This window comes from Rhinolophus ferrumequinum, chromosome 8 (assembly GCF_004115265.2).
Source record: "Rhinolophus ferrumequinum isolate MPI-CBG mRhiFer1 chromosome 8, mRhiFer1_v1.p, whole genome shotgun sequence".
In the NCBI taxonomy this organism is placed as follows: domain Eukaryota; kingdom Metazoa; phylum Chordata; class Mammalia; order Chiroptera; family Rhinolophidae; genus Rhinolophus; species Rhinolophus ferrumequinum.
In genome coordinates, this window is record NC_046291.1 from 30,217,288 (window position 1) to 30,237,262 (window position 19,975).

General features: G+C 34.7%; 2 protein-coding genes across 9 annotated transcripts in view; one reads left to right on the forward strand and one right to left on the reverse strand.

The window, feature by feature from the left end:
- Positions 1–1,834: 1,834 nt before the first annotated feature.
- Positions 1,835–11,339, reverse strand: NDUFB3 (NADH:ubiquinone oxidoreductase subunit B3). Its single transcript, XM_033112852.1, has 3 exons — positions 11,202–11,339; positions 5,289–5,424; positions 1,835–2,113 (listed from the first exon to the last, which is right to left on the reverse strand). Exons 2-3 carry the CDS (start codon positions 5,420–5,422, stop codon positions 1,957–1,959), a joined length of 291 nt encoding a protein of 96 aa, XP_032968743.1. The 5' UTR covers positions 5,423–5,424; positions 11,202–11,339; the 3' UTR covers positions 1,835–1,956.
- HYCC2 (hyccin PI4KA lipid kinase complex subunit 2) overlaps positions 11,337–19,975 on the forward strand; it is a 73,553-nt gene continuing 64,914 nt past the window's right edge. For 2 of the 8 annotated variants that reach the window (XM_033112844.1, XM_033112850.1), the window contains exons 1-2: positions 11,505–11,654; positions 12,452–12,487. The gene's annotated coding sequence lies outside the window, so the exon portion shown is untranslated. The other 6 variants (XM_033112851.1, XM_033112849.1, XM_033112848.1 and 3 more) reach the window with 5 other exon arrangements.

Genomic DNA, 19,975 nt, shown 5'->3' on the forward strand with positions numbered 1-19,975 from the left:
CCAATTTCCAAATTATTTGTGGATTTTTTTCAGATGTTAGTCTAATGTCTTTGTGATCTGAGAATGTACTTCATGTTATTTCAATCCTCTTAAAATAGAGTATGGCTCAGAATATAGTCTGTTGTGGTATATGTTCCATGCACACTTGAAAAGAATGAATGCTCTAGTTTTTGAGTGGAATGGTCAATAATTACGTCAAGCTAGATGACAGTGTTGTTCACGTCTTTTATAGCCTTGCTAATTTCCTACTTATTCTATCGATTACTTAGAAAGGAGTGTTGAAATCTCCAATTGTGAATTTGCCCATTTTATATTTTTGTTTCATATATTTTGAAGCTCAGTTTATATACATTTAAGATTTCTGTCTTCTTAATGAACTGACTCCTCTATTATTTTGAAATGTCCCTCTTTATGACAATTCATTTTAAAATCTATTTTGTCAATATTCATTAGTTTTTGCAGTATATCTTTTCCTATTTTTTTATTGTTATCCTATGTCTTTAAAAGAGGTTTTCATGTAAACAGCTTATAATTGGGTCTTGCTTTTTGCCCAAGCTGACAATCTGTCTTTTAATTAGAATGTTTTACAGTTTAAATTTTAGACCATTTACATTTAATATAATTAATAAGTTTAAATCCACCATCTTGCTATTTCTATTTGTCCTATTGCTTTTTGTTCTGTGTTAAAATGCTTTCCTTCTTTCAGCTTTTTATGATTCCATTTTACCACATCCCATTTATCACTATTAGCTTATTAGGAATTCCTGTCTCATTTAGTCATTTCCAAAGTTTTTATTTATAAACAAATATTTACAAAGAAAAAAAAAATCACCCTGTAGTTTTATACTAGCTTTGTTATTTAAGCAAAAATATTATCCCTCTTCAACAAGTTGAGTTTTAAGTCTCAAATTTAGAGATTTAATTAATTAAAAATTAAAAATTCAAAGATGTGGGGGAGAATGTCTAGTTTATTGTTAGATATACAGAAAAAGTCAAAATTTTGACAACATGGGAATGAGGACTAAAGCAAGAGTAGAAAAATTTTACAATAAAAATTGAACATGACACATGGATATGTCAATCAGAACTTGGCAGGAAGTATTTTATAGTATAATCTAGATCCCTTTAAACTACCTGCGGAGGATGTAAATACAACAAGACCAACTCCCATTTAAAAACCTATGAGCGTACACCCAAGTTCATAGCAGCATTATTCATAATAGCTAAAATGTGGAAGCAACCCAAGTGTCCACCAGTGAACAATCAGGCAAGCAAATTGTGGTGTTAGTTAGCTTTAAAAAGGAAGTAAATTCTGATATATGCTACAACATGGATGAACCTTGGAGAAATTATACTAAGTGAAATAAGCCAGTCACAAAGTGACAAATACTGTATGATTCTACTTATATGAGGTTCTTTGAATAGAGAGTAATCAAAATCATAGAGACAGAAAGTAGAACGGTGGTTGCCAGGGACTGATGGAAGGGGAGAACGGGGAATTATTGTTTAATGGGCATAGACTTTCAGTTTTAAAAGATGAAAGGAGTTATGGAAATGGATGGTGGTGATGGTTGCATAACATTATAAATGTATTTAATACTATTGACTGTACACTTAAAAATAAAATGGTAAATTTTATCATAATTTTAAAAATTGAAAAAAATCCGTTAGAACATAATCCATTTGTTCAACTATATGCTGGCTGTATGCTATATACAGAATGCATTGCTCCTGGTACTCAGCCCCCATGTATTCCAAATCAAATCTGATATGGCTTGAGACATTCTTTTCTTTCTTTTTTTTTTAAAGTGAGAAAAACAGACTAGCACATGTATTCTTTATTAAACCTTACGAGTATTCTTTAAGGGACAAACACACAGACCAGCAGGTACAGTGAAGAAATCTTATCTTTATAAGAGAATGAAGAAGCCACTAAGATACTTCCAGGTATTATATTCAGTGATGCTTCTTGTCTTCATTCTTGGACTCCAGGTAATATTCAGCCCCTACAGCTATCACAAATGCAGCAAATCCCCATTTGAATCCTTTTAGTATTGCACCAACAAAGGAAACATTGTTTGCAAAGCCACCCATGTATCTCCAAGCTTCATTGCTAGAGAAAAAAATGGAAAAATTATAATCACATACAACTTAAGTCACATTCATTGAGCAGAATACATTTTCATCTTACTAACAGACATAAATGCAACCTTATATAAAATAATCTAAGTGGATCACAATAGATATCTTTCTGTGGCACAAGATAATTAGGTCTATATGTCCACATTTCACATATAAAAGAAAAAACACTTGCTTTCACATTTCAGTTATAATATTCAGGATTACAAAACTCTCAAATGCAAGACTCACTTTGGCCTATCCATCACAGGTCAGCTGTGTGGCTCCGCCCATACTAGTCATTACAGCATCATGGAAAGAGGAAGGTAGAGGGTATTAATTTTTGCTCTGCCATTTACACTAGATTCACAACCTCTTAGGCTGCGCAAGTTACTTAACTTGTCAGGGCCTGCTTCCTCTCCTACTCAGTGATGATTACTATCTACCTTATAGTGTTATTATAAAGATTATACAGGAGAAAGTATATGTTTCAGCACAGAGAGTAACATTTGACATTATTATTACTATGCAAGAGAATGATGGTTTTCTCCTGTCATAGCAGCCTGAACTTTAGAATTTAGAAGACTGATTTCTTGCTCTGGCAATCATTCTTCTGAGTACTCTGAACAGAGAAGTAAACAGAAATCAGAGAGCTCTAGTGAAAAACGTTTTCTCTCACAGGTAGGGATAAGTGAGTGGAAAAAATCCTGTTATGAAGAACAAAAATCACTTAACTCTAAAAATCTGACTTACTAAAAAATATGACAGCTAATCAAATATAATGTAGAGACCAAAACCAGACAAAGACGTCAGAAGAAAACTACAGAGTAATATCCCGTATGAACATATTCATAGACGAAAATATTCTTAACAAAATTTTAGAAAATGGAATCCAGCAACATATAAAAAGGATAATATATCATGATGAAGTAACGTTTACCTCAAGAGTACAAGGTTGGTTTAATCATTGAAAATCAATAACAGTAATTCATCATATTAGTGGAATAAAAAAAAACTATGTGAGCATCTCAATACATGCAGAAAAAACAATTAACAATATTCAACAACTATTAATAAGTATGACAATAATAAGAGCAACTCACAGTAACCTAGTAATAGAAACTCCTCAATTTGATGAAGGGCATCTATGACTAACCTACAACTAACATCATACTTAGTGGTGAAAGACTGAATGCTTTCCCCCAATTAGGAAAAGACAAAGTTGTCCACTCACATCACTTTTATTCAACACTATACTAGCAGTATTAACCAGTGCAATAATGAAATAAAAAGTTTAGATTGAAAAGGAAGAAGTTAACACTGTCTTTGCAGGCAAAATCATCATCTATGAAGTAAATTCTAAGGAACCTGTAAAAAACAACAACAAAACTGCTAGAACTAAAAAGTGAACTTAGCAAGGTAGTAATATGATATAAGGTCAATATATGAAACTGAATTGTTTTTTTTATATATAAGCAATGAACAAATGGAAATTGAAGTTTAAAAATACCACATATAGTAGCATAAAAAATATGTAATAATTCAGGAGAAATTTAACAAAATATGTACAAGACTTGCATGTAAAGCAATAAAACACTGCTGAGAAAATTAAAGAGGATATAAATTGTCCATGGACTAGAAGACTCAGTATTGTTAAGGTATCAGTTATCTGCAATTGAGCTATAGATTAAATGTGATCCCAATTAAAATCCAAGCAAGCTTTTGGTAGAAACTGAAAAGCTTATTCTAAAATTTAAATGTCAATGCAAAAAACCTAGAATAGCTAAAAAAATTTTTAAATACTACCTGATTGGAAGACAATGTGGTACTGGCATAAGGATAGACATACTGATCAGAGGAACGGAATAGAATCCAGAAATAGACCACAAAGATATTGTCAAAATTGATTTTGACAAAACTATCAAGGTAAATCAATGGGGAAAAGATAGTCTTTTAATAAATGGTATTGGAACAACTGGAGGTCCATATGCAAAAATATTAACTTTCACTCTTACTCCACATGACATAAAAATTAACTCAAGATGGATTATATGCCTAAAAGTAAAAAAGAACACTATAAAGCTTTTAAAGACATTATCAAGAAAATGTAAAGATAAGCCATATTCATATTTGCAAAACATTTGCAAAACTTGTGTCTGATAAAGAACTTACATTGAAAATATATATAGAGAACTCTTAAAATTCAATAAAAGACAAACACCATGGTAAATAAAATGGGCAAAAGATCTGAATAGACATGGCACCAAGGAAAATATACAAATGACAAATAAGCACACGAAAAGATTCTCATGATCATTTGCCTTCATGGAAATGTAAATTAAAAGAGTAGAATGGCTAAAATTAAAAGACTGGTAATACCAAGTATTGATGAGGACATTGAGCAACTGAAATTCTCATCCATTGTTGGTGGGAATGAAATGGTACAGCCACTTTGGAAAACAGTTTGGCAGTGTTTAAAAATAAAAGTGACTATATACTTATTATATGATTCAGAAATCCCACTCTTATGCACTTACCCAGGACTAATGAAAATATATGTTCAGAGTTGTACTTGAATGATTACAGCAACTTTACTCATAATAGCCCCAAACTGGAAACAACCCAAAAGGCCATTAACTGGTGAGCAGTAAACAGATGAGGTATGTGCATACACTAGGCTATATCACACAGCAATAAAAAAGGAAGGACCTATGGATATAAGTTAATAGTGTGCGTCAGTCTCAAAAGCATCATGCTAAGTGAAAGAGGCCAGTACAAAAGATTACGTACTGTATGGACCTAATTGTGTAAAATTCTAGAAAAGGCAAAACAAGAGACACAGAAAGCAGATGAATGGTTGCCAGGAGCCAGGGGTAGGATGACACTGAGTGCAAAGGGGGCATGAGGGAACTTTTGGGGATGACAGAAATAGTCTGTATTATGACTCTGGGGATAGTTACAAAATAGAATACATTTCTCAAAACTCATGGAATTATACTCTTAAAATGGGTGATTTTTACTGTATATGAGTGATATTTCAATAAAGCTGATTTCAAAACTTTAATGTAAAAAGCCATTTTCACTGATGTTTAAAAGGCAAATACACTGAAAGGAACATAGATACCAATTCCCTAGAATAAATTCCATCTAAATTATTCATTTATTCTTACCGGCCCCATGGATCCCTTAGCCCTCGTGCAGCCAACTTCTCTTGGACAATTTCTAATGGTGTCCCTTCTATCTTCCATTGTTTATAATCTGGAAGTTCCATTTTACTGTGACCATGTCCATGTTCATGGGCCATGTCTGTCGGAAAAGATTAGCATAAGGGAAAAATATGCAGATTATAGATATCAAATACCCAAGCTTACTATTAATGTTTTAAGGTAAAACATTTAATGTTTTAAAAAGAGAGCCAATATAAACACTTCTGAGTTAAGAGATTTTATGAAAAATCTCTTAAGAGAAAATTCTGAGTTAAGAGATTTTATGAAAGTGTCTTATTACATAATTAGCACATATTCACAGTTAGGAAGTAGCACATACAAAATATAAAAAAGAATCAGTACTCCCACCACTCAGAGATAACCATTTATTATCTCAGTCTTTTCTCCATTACAATAACAGCAGACATTTGTTGTACCCTATGCGTCAGGTGTACTAAAGTGCTTTACAGTGTATTAATAGTGTATTAACTGTTACTCCTAAAACAACTCTTGGATCTTAAATTATGATTATTATCACTATTTTATAGATGAAGACAATGAGGCTGCAAGAAGGTAAGTAACTTTCTGAAAGTAACAAAAATAATAAATGGTACAACTGGGTTTGGAACTTTGCATTTTGGTTTCAGAGCCCTTGCTACTAACTTCTAAGCAATACCGTTTCCTTCCGTTTAGTCCTTTCATAATGCATCAATGTATACAGTGTACCAAATATACATTTTAAGAAAGGAAAAAACTGTATTAAAATTATAATAATATGTACCGATAACAAAAGATGAATACAAGTCACATTTGACTTCTGCAATTACAAGAGGTGCTCAAAGTGGTTACACTATGGCTACATCAGCATCCAGACACTTCTGATTATGGCGAACTACTGCTTGAGCCATGTTGACCAACGTGTCCACTTGTGCTACTGCGCATGCCATTTCAATTTCTTCCCGAAGTATCATGCATCTCAAACTTATCACAAATGTGTGCTGTTGTTAGGCGTGTTGGAGGTTCTGTTGCATACTCATGTCTCCACTGTCATTGTACTTGCACAACGTTCTCGAATTTTAAATACCACTTCAAAATGATCCTGTGCTCCTCGATGGACAAGTGTGCTTCTGCCATTTTCTTTGACTGTCCTGCCTGTCACATGGTGACGTTAACATTCATTTGATTAATGCCATCTTTTGAGCAAATGGCACACTATACGTTGCTACCGTAAATCAACTTTGAAAAGTAATACATAGATAACATCTCTTAAAATGTGTATACTTTTTTTTGGCATCCCCCCCAGCCTATATAACGAAGATGTTTTATATACTCTTTTGTTACCTGCTTTCTTCAGATGATCCTTTTAAAATGGACTATTATTTTAAATACAGAGGGTGCCAAAAAATGTATACACATTTTAAGAAAGAAAAAATTGTATTAAAATTGTAATACTCAATATATACCAATAACAAAAGATGACTACACATCATGTGTATACCTTTTTTGGGCACTCCTGGTACTTATGATCACGTGAACTTTTTCTATAAAAAGCCAGATAGTTTAGACTATGTGCGCCAAAAGGTGAAAGCAAGGATACTAATGTAGGTACTTCTATAACAAGAGAAAACAAATATTTTATTGATAAAATTAAAAATATAACAACTGAGTATAATTTTTTGTAATATAGGTCTGCTGATGAAAAAATGGAATTCCTTTTTTGGGGATAACATTTTGCTTAACTGGAGCTCAAAGTTTAGTATTCCTTAATATCAAAGTGATAGCACATATGTGTATGTGAAAACCAGATTCAGCCTGTTTTGCACACGTGTGTTTACAAAACAGGCTGAACCTGGCCAGCAGGCTGTAGTTTGCTAACTTTAGAACTAGACCAACAGAGACCTTTTCAATGGATAAATTTGCTTCCTTAAATAAAATATGCCCTCGATAGTTATATAAATACTTCAGTTTTATTAGTGTTAGTTTTACAGGTAATGTAAAAATAAACTTCAGCTCAGTCCATAGTTAAATTGCTATGAATTTCAAATTAAGGGGGTATAAATTAATGCTATACTGTAAATTTGTATAAGGTTAGCAGTAGTAATTCTATAATCACTGATCTCCAGAAATAAATAATTATTACCATTATGTTTGCGTTTATAACTATAAACAGGCCCAATAATAAGGTAGGATTCCTATACTGCATTTCAGAAGACAGTGGTAATTATTAGATTGTAATACTAAAACACATTATGTGAAATGCTCATTTCATTAAACCATAGTTCCCAGAATATGAGGGGAAAATTGTACATAGTAATTCTGACAAATAAACGCTTAATATTTATATGTATAGACATGTTAAGATATCACAAAACATTATGTTGATGATTTTCACATTTAAAAGACCAAAATGTAATATCCAGTAAACACAATTTAAAACTACACCATTCAGAACTTTGAATGAAACATTTAATCCATTATTTCATTATTATTTGATAGATTCAGTAACACTAGATTGCTGTGAAAGTAACTGCGGTTTTTGCAATTATTTTTAACCTTTTAAACTGCAATTACTTTTGCACCAACCTAATATAAAGGAAAAAGTTATGGTTTCAGATTTCAGACTGACTTTTAAAATTCAATACATTATTGCAAAAGACTTTTAGAAGCATTTAATTAGAATCATAATGTCTTGGCTCCTTCAACCCTTGTTTTCAAAAAAAGTTTTTTTAATGTTTCATTTCAAAAATGTTTAAAGAAATTACAAGACAAACCTTTATTATGGCAAATGTCTATTCTAGAATATTAAACCTGACTGAGTATCAATATACTTTGAAAAGACTACAAAACAAACATCAAAATTCTGTGATAGACTTTGATTCTGAAAATAAAAATTGAAACTACCACGGGATGCAGCCTATTTCAAAGTTACAATATTACTAAGCTCAGAATATGAAATAATTTGGATGACAAATCTTTGAAAGAAAATACGAAAGTATATATATATATATATATATATATACTAATTTTCCCTAAACAAATTTCCTTTAATAAATTCAATGTGTTTTCTATCCTACCTAATTAAAATATTTCAGAAAGAGTTCCTTTATAGGCATTTACTAAATAGACTATTTCAATGACTTTTCAAAAAGAACAAAAAGTTGGACACTATATCTAGGAAACTTCATTTTCTTTTAAAAATCATTTCTACTTGAGAATAGCCATAATGATATGGCTGATATGGCTAATAGCCATAATGATATGCTGATCACTTGAAGGAAGAGTTTGGAACTCTACTTAAGTGAAGACTTTGGTGCTGTACAGATGTCATCAAATCCCGGATGCACCGTTAAGAGTTGTAAAATCCTGGACAAATCATTTAACTTCTCTGAATGTCAGTTTCTTCATCTAACATGAGTACAAAACCTACCTTGCAAGACTGTGAGGAATTAGAGAAATCACATTGTGATGTGCCTTCCACTTTCAGACCCAGATATGAGAATGTGACTTAGTACAACCACTCTGAAAAACTGTTTGGCATGACCTAGAAAAGTTGAACATTTGAATACCTTATGGCCTAGTAATTCCATTCCTAGGTATTTATACTCTAGATAGATCTGCACTGTCCAACATGTAGCCATAAGCAGTTGAAATGTGGCTAAGTATAACTGGGCAACTTAACTTTTTATTTAATTTTAATTAATTTAAATTTCAAGCAGTTTCTTAAATTAGTTATGGGAAAATTTTAAGGTGTATTTGGAACAATTTTGGTATATGGATCTACTTTTTCAATGGTAATTTGATAAAATATAAACACAGATCAGTGTTTATAATCATGAAAACAGAATAGAAACAAATTCGGTAAGTGTAAAATACATCAATTTTGAAGACAGTATGAAAACGTAAAATATCTCATTAACAACTTTCATTTATTTATTTTTATTTTTTTAAATGAAAGTTTTTGGGGTGACAATTGTTAGTAAAGTTACATAGATTTGAGGTGTACAATTCTGTATTACATCATCTATAAATCCCATTGTGTGTTTACCACCCAGAGTCAGTTCTCCTTCCATCACCATCCACATATTTGATCAACAACTTTTAATACTGATTACACCTTTAAATAATACACTGCATATACTGGGTTACAGAAATATATTATTAATTTATTTGTTTCTTTTTACATTTTTATATGGCTACTAGAAAATTTTAAATTACATGTGTGGCTTGCATTATATTTCTATTGGACAGCACTGCTCTAGAGAAACTCTTGCATGTGTATAACAATAGATGTAATTTTTATAAGCATCTTTTTAGCCACATTGTTCATGCTGTAAACAACTCAAGTATCCAACAACAACAATGGATTAATTATGGTGTAGTCACGTGTGGAAAACTACACAATGAAAAACTACTTGCAAAAGTATGAATGAATTTATGAATATAATAATGAGCAAAGGGTGAGTCAAAAAAATTCATTTTGATCCCATTTATATAAATTGAAAATCCTAACAAGTCATTTTTTAAGGACTGCATCACAAAAGGAAAAATTAAAGTAAAACAAGTAAATGCTTATCACAAGTCAGAATAGTGGTTACTTCTTGGTGGAGATGGAATCAGAGCTCTATGGAGAGCTTCTAAGGCAGTGCTTTTGATCTATTTTTAATTCTTGTGCCCCAAAGGAGGTTATTTAGACATTTTTTCCCCATCACGTGCTCATCCCCTCCCCCCAATGAAATTTTAATACCACAGATATACCGTGTATCTGTTTATGTTTGACGGCTCTTTGGAGACAGCTGTAAAGTCTAACATCAGACAGTTGTAGTGTCTAAGATTTTTTTCACCCCTCTCCCACCTCCTGTAGTGTCTAAGATTTTTTTCACCCCTCTCCCACCTCCTAAGAACCAATTTTCACCTCCTTAAAGGTCAATCACCTCTGCTTTATTTCTTAACCTGAGGGGTGGTTACACAAGTGTTTGCTTAATTACAATTCTTTTAAATGCACTTATGTTTTATACACTCTTATGTATACTTCACAATAAAACTAAAATTAGATAAAGTGACAAATGATGCCAAGGACTCAACAACAGGTTATTATTTCAGTTTCAGAGCTGTTCAAATAAGAATAGCAAGGAATTTAGTTCAATAAAGAACAGGTAGTCATAAAATTTTAAAAAGCTATCGACCTATGTTTGGAGTGAACCTGTAAGTTTGGTGGAGATCAACCTCCACCTAAAGGGGGCTGGCATACCTTCCCTAAGAAGAGAATAGAGTATAATGCCACTTTCACTATACGTAATTTTACGATTTACCAAAGATTTCAAGTATATATCTCAATTTCCCCATATTTTAAAAACTGCTAATAAAAACATTAGTAAATAAAAGACAAATTAACTTTCAGTGTCCTTTCCAGTCCCTATTTGAAAATAGTAATCACTGTAAAAAGTAGATGATTTTGTATGCTGCTTGTTTTCGCTTTAACAGTATGTCGTAAAAATTCATACCAGAAAAAATCTTATTTAAAACTATATATGCTCGTGAGATAAGCATTACAATTATCCCTATTTTACCAATTTCCGATTTGGGGGCTATTCAACTTTGTTCAATTCAAAGATAATCCAAAAAACTATGGAGTAAGGGGTGCTGCGGCTGGTTAAAGCATCTGGATTTAACCACAGAAATTCTCACTGCATCCTGCTACAACAACCCCTTACTACCCCGGACTTCAGTTTTCCCCCGCTAATTCTTCGATCTTCTTCCCTTTAGAGCTAACACGTTGATCATCCTTCTCCATTTAGTCTCTCCTTTTCTACAATCCCCAGAATAGAGTCTCATTCTTAATCCCAATCAAGAGATTCCCCCACCAACTCTGTAATTTACCTGACAGCAATCTGACCTCTCAGGACATTCAATATTGAATCCTGCAGCCGGAGCCAAACGGAAACGGAAGTTGTCACCTCGAGTACCTCACGGCGGGAAAGCGGAGAAGCCATTTAACGTTCCGATTCTGGGTCACGGATTCCTGAACCAGGTGGAGATGTCATGAAAGAGGATAGAAGTTGACATTTTCCCGCACATCTGTGCATCCGGAGTCTGACTGGGGTAAGAGAAATCGTGGAGGACAGATTGGCGGGGAAGAGGCGGTGTTTTCCTTGCTTGGAGACCGGAATGCCTCGACAGTGCACAGAAGGGCCGCCGACATCCTGCAGCCAATAAAGGGGGCTGTTGTTAGAGCGTGGACTCACCCTATGGGAGGGCTGTTTGTTGCGTTGCAGTTGGCCGGCTGCTGCGGGAGGCGGTGGCGGTAAGAAGCCGGAGGCAGCGGGGTGACAGGTAGGCGGCGGCGGTGTCTTTGGGGGACGCAGAGTGCTAGATCAGAAGGGATTTTCTTCTTGTCCGGCTGCAGGAACTATAGAGGGAATCTGACGAGGGTGGTCTGGGAAGGCGGCAGGAGGAGTGTTAGTGGTTCCGGAACCTTTCGTAGACTCAGTAGCGGTTTAGGAGGGTCGTGAGAATGCAGCTGAGACGGGTGAAGGCTGAACCCTGTGCGGCGATGTGGGGGCCTAGGGTGTGGGGGGCTGCGGTGGCGCCCGCAAAGAAAAGAGAGAGGCGGGAGCAAGACAGTCTTGTCATGGCTGGAGGAATTCTTTACACGGAGCTCGGAGAGAGAGAAAAGGACAAGGCATTGCAGACACCTTGAGAGAAATCCTAGGGACTGCTTCTTAGGGCCATTTCTCTGGGTGGGAAGGGGATGCGGAGAAGAAAGATATTTACTGGCTGTCAGATCCTTGAAAATCTTTATAGCTATATATTATGTAACCCTTGGCTGTTATTTATCCAAACAACTAGGTTGCCCCTCATGGAAGAGGAGGTCTGGCAACCAACCTATTGATATGTCAGAATAGTTTTTTCTTGGTTCGAGCGTTTTCTACCCCGACAGGCTCTGTAAGCGAAGAAGCATGAAGGACAGAGTAGTTACGAAGAGCTTATCCCAAATATGGACTTGGGTTGAGAGATTCGTTAGAGATGAGCGTGGCAAGGTTCACGTTTTGTAGTTCATGAATTTATTTGTTTTGAGGTCAAGGCTCATTACAAATCGTTTTTTTTTGTTTTTTTTTTTTAATCTCCAGGAAAGTGGAGAGCCTCAAAAAAATCTGTAGTAGGAGGTAAGTGCAAATTGGAAAATGACTAGAAATTTAGTTGTTAGATTTCCCTCCTGGATATTGTGGGTGTTAGAGACTGAAAATAAGGTGGTGTTCTGAATGGGGGTGGGGTGCAAAAGTCGTCTTTTAAGTAATTTGCTCTGTAAGTCTGAGAAACTAGTTATGGGTTATTTCTTAGGTTTAAAGAATATGCTCTTTTCAAATATATGGTGAAGGAAGGAGAACTGACTCCGGGTGGTGAACACACAATGGGATTTATAGATGATGTAATACAGAATTGTACACCTGAAATCTATGTAATTTTACTAACAATTGTCACCCCAATAAATTAAAATAAAAATAAATTAAAAAAATGCTCTTTAAACCTCTTCGACTGAGGTAAAATTATTTACAGACATAAATAACTGAATTACATGTTTTGTTCTGAGTTTTTAATAATTCATTGCTCAATGAAATGTACAATTAAATAGGAATTACATTAAGTATGTTATGAAGGACAAACTACATTAAAACTTGGTTTTTCACTGGAAAACAGTTTTAAAAGAAGCATACATTTCTAAAATGTAAGCTGATTGAAATGTCTTTAGCTTAAAAGACAGGACTAATTATTATTAGCAAGTGTACTGTAATTTTACTTTTTCTATTAATGATAATTTATATTAGTATATCCCAGGACCTAAATAAAAAATTCATTTATTTCTTTAAATATCGTTTGGTAAGGAGATGTGGATCATTAGTTTGTTTGTTCTAAAATGTTTAGAGTACTGAGATATTTATCAATACTTCAGATAAAAATTTTGATACTTGGTTTCATTTGTCTTTTACCTTTTTGCAAGAATAATACAATCTCAGTTACAAAGAATACTTCTGCTTCTATTTTTAGTTGCAGTTCTGTAGTGTGAGTACCTGTGAACAAATCTCTGCTTTTATGTAGGATGGTGTGTGTGTGTGTGTGTGTGTGTGTGTGTGTGTGTGTGTGTTTCTTCTTATTATGTAATCAGCCTACGAGATCCGAGATCCGTCTTAGAGAACCAGTGGCTGATTTTGAATGGCCAGTAGGTGTCATTGTAGAATAGAATAGAGTTGAACAACTGAGTAGGAAATTAGCAAGTGATTTAAGAAACACTAGTCCAAATTAGAATATAATAATAATTGGTTGATTATTTATACATCATTAGAATCTACTTTTCTGACACATTTCAGTATCAGAGCTGTTTACGGAATTTGAAACGATGGCTGTAAAGAAGTATCATTGTTTAAAATGGACCTTTAAAGCTTGTTTTTAAATCTTGCTCTTAAGAACTTCACATGCTATAGATTTAGGTTGATTGTTTGTCATACAGTTTTGGCATCTTATAGTAGTTTATTCAGTTCTAGAATGAGTAAGATTTTCAGCTTGACTAAGCTTTATAATAGAAAAACCAGTGCGATGTAATAAAAATAAATACATAAAATGATAAAATATAAGCAGAAAGTCTCCAAACAAGTTACCAGCTGCACAAAATAGTACTTTGTTGTTATTCTTTTAATGCAGGAACAGAAGTTTTGTCTTTCATTGTCTGTGGCTTCTTAGTTTTTTTGATATCCAAAATAGCTTCTTTTTACATTTTTGTCGCTCAAGTAGACTGTGTACTTTCCTCAGGATGATGAACTGAACATTTGTCATTGTCTAAAATGTGATGTAATGGATTCTGGAGGTAGTTGGCACAGTAAGTTTTGAAGGTGGCTTATAGATGGTGTGAGTAGCCCCTTACCTGCAGAGCTTTCTACTGAGCTCTTGTCATTTTGTAGCTTTGCTCCTTCTGCCTCCTTTTGATACAATGTTAAAAATAGAGTTGGACCTAATTCAGAAATTCTCCCTGAAAGTGTAGAGTTTTTTTTTTTATATATGAATAATCTGGGAGTTTTTAAAAAAGGGATACACATATCCATTACATCATCTCCATTTCCCTTCAGAATCTTAGTGGTAGGGGGAATGTGAAGGGAGGTAGTAGATATACATATTTTGAAGGAAAAAAAATCCCCTAGATGATATGGTTCACCACTGGCTTCCACTTTAGAATCATTGATCTACTTCAAGGCTTTCATACTTGTATTGTAGTATGAACCAATAACAATTGTTTTAGCTTGAGAAAAAGGGCTGTGAAATCTACCAATATTTTTATAGCTCGATAAATTTCCAATGTCTGGGATAGATTTTCTAGCCAGGAGCTAAAGTTGCCAGAAATAAAAATTGTGTCGAATGTCGTGATTTGGATTAGTTTTTACTTGGCACTTCGCTGCTTTCCACAAGCCAAGCTAATTTCTTTCACAATTCAGACCTGTGCTAATTTGCACAGATATTTATGTATATCTTGTTCTCTTAATGTGTCCGAAAGCTGTCTAGTTCAAGAATCAAACTGGAATTGGAAAGTAAGAATTTGAAGTTTTATTGATTACAGGTCTTTTTGCAATATTGCTGTGATACAAAGAAGATTTATCTTTTGTGTAAACATTTACTCAATAATATATAGTAAAACTTGGAATTGTGACTGTATTGATTTTGACACAAGTCCTGTTTAGAAATTCATGGTTCATCTTTACGAATTCTGGACTTTCTGTTTGGATATCTCTCTGCCACAGAGACAAGTACAAGAAAAAATAAATGAGTAGACTTTAATTTTGGAGAAAGAAGTAAAAAGTTAATTATGTAATATATTAAGAGATGTGACATATATATGTGTGTGTGTGTGTATGTGTATGTATATGTACATATATATATAATTATATATATGTATATATAATTATAGTCCTTTGCAGGTTTGAAATATAACTGCCAAAAAACTAGTCATAAAATATGGTGAAGTGGCACCAGTTTACTGAATGGTATAGCATGGGTTACAAAATACATTGTTCTGTTGTAAAACGCTGAACTCTAAAAAATGCTGGAATCAAATTTATCTATCACCTTTGTCATTATGGACTCTTGACTCTTTTCAAATTGAAGTGTAATTGATGTAATCCTTGACTCTTGATAGTGCTTGATTCTTACTTAATATAATCTTGTTAGCTACTAAGATTTGTCAGTTTACCTCTTTAAATTACTTCCTCCATATATTTTTTTGAAAATGGATGGAGGGAGTTGGATGCTGAGCAGGGAGTGAAACTTATGCTTTTTACATATTCTTTTATATTGAGGCTTAAATTTTTTTTTTTTACTAGACTTTGTTTTTTAGCACAGTTTTAGGTTCACAGAAAACTTGAGTGGAAAGTACAGATATTTCCCATATACACACTCCCCTCGACACGTGCACAGCATCCCTCATTATCAGGATCTCACTGAGTGAGTGGTATGTTTGTTATAACTGATGAAACTACATTGCCATGTCATTATCGTCCAAAGTCCATAGTTTACATTCGGCTTCACTCTTGGTGTTGTACATTGTATGGGTTTGGACAAATGTATAATGACATGTAGCTACCATTATAGTACCATACAAAGGAGTGTTGAGACTTTTTAATCAGCATTTATTCCTTTTGTGGTTCTTTCTTTTTAAATAAAAAAGGAAGTGGGGAGGGGAGAGTATACTACTATTCTTTCGACTTTGTAAGATAATTGTAAAACTCATATAAGTAGATATGAAGTACTTGTCAAATCTAAAGTTAATGTGAATTTGCAGTCTATCCCAGTACTGACTGTTTTATTGTTCATGGGAGAAAAGCTAGAGGAAATGAATGTTTCTGTTCTTCAGGGTTCTGTTGTCAAAACTTTTCCTCATTTTATACCCTGTCCCTCTGATCTTATTTACTCAATTAGCATCTAAATTTGATGATTCTCAAATCTGTATCTCTAATCCAGAGATTTTTCTAGATCTCTAGTTCCTATTTTCTTGATCTTCTAGTTCCTAACTACTTGCTAGATGAGGATGACCTGCACGTCCCTCAAATGTGTCTAAAAGTTAATTCATATTTTATCATCTATATAATGTACTTTAGCTGGAACCTGGTGTTATCTTTGACACTTTTATTCATACACCACTGATCTGAGCACTGCTAGGTTCTGTTGACTCCACCTTGTTTCTGTTTCTTTAATTCTATTTATTCTCAATTTTACAATGACTAGGAATAGTATGAAGAGTTAGGACCTAGAGACAGACTATCTAGATTAGAATCACAGCTTTACCATCTATTGCCTCCATTTCTTTATCTTTAAAAACAGAGTTGTACCACCCAGCAGTTGTACTCTTGGGCATTTACTCCAGAGAAATTGACGCTTATATTCACATAAAAATCTGTACATGAAATGCTTGTAGCAGCTTTATTCCTAATAGCCCCAAACTAGAAACAACCCAAATGATCTTTAACACATGAATGGTTAAACAGGGGCACATTTATAGCGTGAACTGCTATGCAGCAGTAAAAAAGAATGAGCTATTGATAAACATGCAACAACTTAGATGGGTCTTAAGTGAAAAAAGCCACTCTCAAAAGATTATATACTGTATGATTTCATTTATGTAACATTCTTTTTTTTTGTTTTAATTTTTATTGGGGAATATTGGGGAACAGTGTGTTTTCCAGGACCCATCAGCTCCAAGTTAAGGCATTGTTTTCAGTGAGTGCAGCTCACTGACCCATGTGGGAATCGAACCAGTGACGTTGGTGTTACGAGCACTGCACTCTAACCAACTGAGCCACCAGGCCGCCCCTATAACATTCTTGAAATAACAAAGTTATAGAGATGAAAAGCAGATTAGAGGCTGCCAGGAGTTAGGGATCAGGGAGAGGGGAGTAGGTGACTGACTACACGGGAGCCTCTTGGTGATAGAACACATCTGTGTCTTGATTGTGGTGGTAGTTACACAAATCTACATATGTTATAAAGTTTTATAGAAGCATACACACACACACAGACAAATGAATGCTTGTAAAACTGGTGATATCTGAATAACCTCTGTGGACTGTACTCATGTCAGTTTCCTAATCTTAATATTTTACTATGGTTATGCAAGACATTACCAGTAGGGGAAACTGGGCAAAGGGTGCATGGGACCTTCTGGCACATATTTTGGTAACTTCTTTACAGACGGTTTTTATAGATGGACTTTTGGTAATTCCGTCTATAATTATTGCAAAATAAAGTTTTTTAAAGGGTTATTATAAGGATTAAATGAGCCAATGAAGATTAAATGTAAGGTTTTTATTACAGTACTTGGTACATCACAAATACGTAATATTAGTGTAATAGTAGTGGTAGCAGCAGCAGCAATAGTTCAGGCCTCTCACCTCTTGGAGGCCTCTCACTAGGACCATTCCAGTGTGTTCTTATTGGTCCCTTTGTCCTCAGTCTTTGCTCCCTCCAGGCCACTGTACAATGCAAACAGCGCTCTTTCTAAAGTGCCTATTACTTCACACAAAATATTTTAATTGTTCCCCCTTGTACTTTCATACATTAATTTCCCTTTTCTAATCAGAGTGGAATGAAGCATTGGAGTCAGCATGACCTCCAGGATACTATAATAGGTGAATCAAAGATAAAAATAAAAATCTCAAGTGAGTTTTCTCACCTTCAATAAACTATTAAGTATTGTTATTTTACAGTTAATTTGTTTGGTATTGCTGCCTAATACAGCACCCCAAAACTTAATGACGTAGGACAAAAAGATTGATTATTTTTCATGATCCTGTAGGCTGGCGGAGAAGTTCCTCTATTGGGTTCACGTGGCTGTCTCATGCAGCTGAGTCCAGCTGGAGAGCTGACTGAGTTGGAAGGTCCAAGATGTATGTCCTCAAGTACATGTTTGCAGTTGGTGCTGGCTGTTCATTATTAAAGACATGTTTGCAGCGTTCTCAGTGTGGCTTCTCATCCTCTAATAGACTAGTCTGGCATCCTTACATGGCGTTCTCAGGGCAGCCTTCTGGAAAGGTGAAGGTGGAAGCTGCAAGGCTTCTTTGAGGCTTAGGCTTTCGAACTTACATGATGTAATGGCCCTTCCACATTCTGTTGGAAGGACCTCTGTCTCAGTCAGTTCAGGCTTCCACAACCTGGGTGGCTGAAACAACAAACATTTTTTTTCTCCCAGTTCTGAAGGCTGGGAAGTCCAAGATCAAGGTGCCAGAAAATTGTGTGTCAGCGGTGGGTCCACTTCATGGTACAGAGATGGCTGTCTTCTCACTGTCAACACATGGCAAAAGAGGTGTGAGAGCTCGCTGGGGTCTCTTTTTATAAGGGTACTAATTTAGGAAAGCTCCAACCTTATGACCTAATCACCTCCCAAAGGCCCCGCCTCCATCACATTGGGTGTTAGTATGTTAATATATGAATTCTGGGGAGATGCATAAAAAGTTCATAACAATACAGAGAGATCGGATTATTTTCAATTTTCTTAATGTAAGGATGAAAATCCAAAAAATGAAACTATCACTATAAGAATTTGTGAAAAGTGTTGCTGAGACTTAATTAGTAAAAATAAAAACACAAGTGCAAAAGACATTAAATGGCAAGCTACTAGGTAGCACAGATTCAAAATCTTCATGAAGTAGAATAGTCTGCATAATATGTGGGAGAATCAGCATTTATCTGATTGTTGTGCTAAGACAGTGTTTCCTGAAAATTTGTAGGAGGGTAATCTGTAGAAAAGTTACTGGTTTTTCATTTGAAAAGGTGTAAACCTAACCTTATTTTTATATGATTTGGTCTTGCTGATCACAGTTTCATAAGCCACATTACTTTTCTAGAACATGACTCCCAAATGTTGGCAAGAAATTACAGTACTGTATTATGAAATCTTGTCAGTGTACTAAACTGCAAACACCCCTCCAACTGAACTATAGTGGTGGTGTACCTTCACAGAATACAAATTCTCTTGTCACGCTTGCTTCCTACTCTACCCCCTATTTCAGTGGAAATATCTATCACTTCATCAGCATTAAATTGAAGAATCGCTGAGTGGCTGTTTGTATCTGAGACCACAAATTTGTTGCTGGAGTCTGTCTTACATTATTAGTCAGAAATTATGTTTGACTGCTAGAAACAGAGATAAGAAATAACCATTGCTTACACAAGCTAGTAGTTGACTTCTTTGTCTTTGTCTTGTGAAAAAACATTTAGAAATTGGCAGTATGGGACCGAGATGACAACTTCGTAGAGTTGTCGAGGACCCAGTCTCCTGTCTTTTTCCTTTGCCATCCTTAGCATGTGGCTTCCATTTTCACGATCAGGAGATGGTTGCTGGATATCCAGCCATCACATCCATGTTCAAGGCATAAGGAAGGAGGAAGAAAGGCAGAGGACAAAAGGGGCACACCTCTTATCTTTTAAGAACTGCTTCTAGAATTCCCCATACAGTATTTCCTTTGATCTCATTGATCAGAACTTAGTCATTTGGCAATACTTAGCTGTAAGTAAAGTTCAGAAATGGCCTTTAGCTGAGCATATAGACTAGATCAGTGTGTGGGGGGGCGGTCAGGGTGGGGACCTCTATTAAATGGGAACTAGTGGTCTCTGCTGTA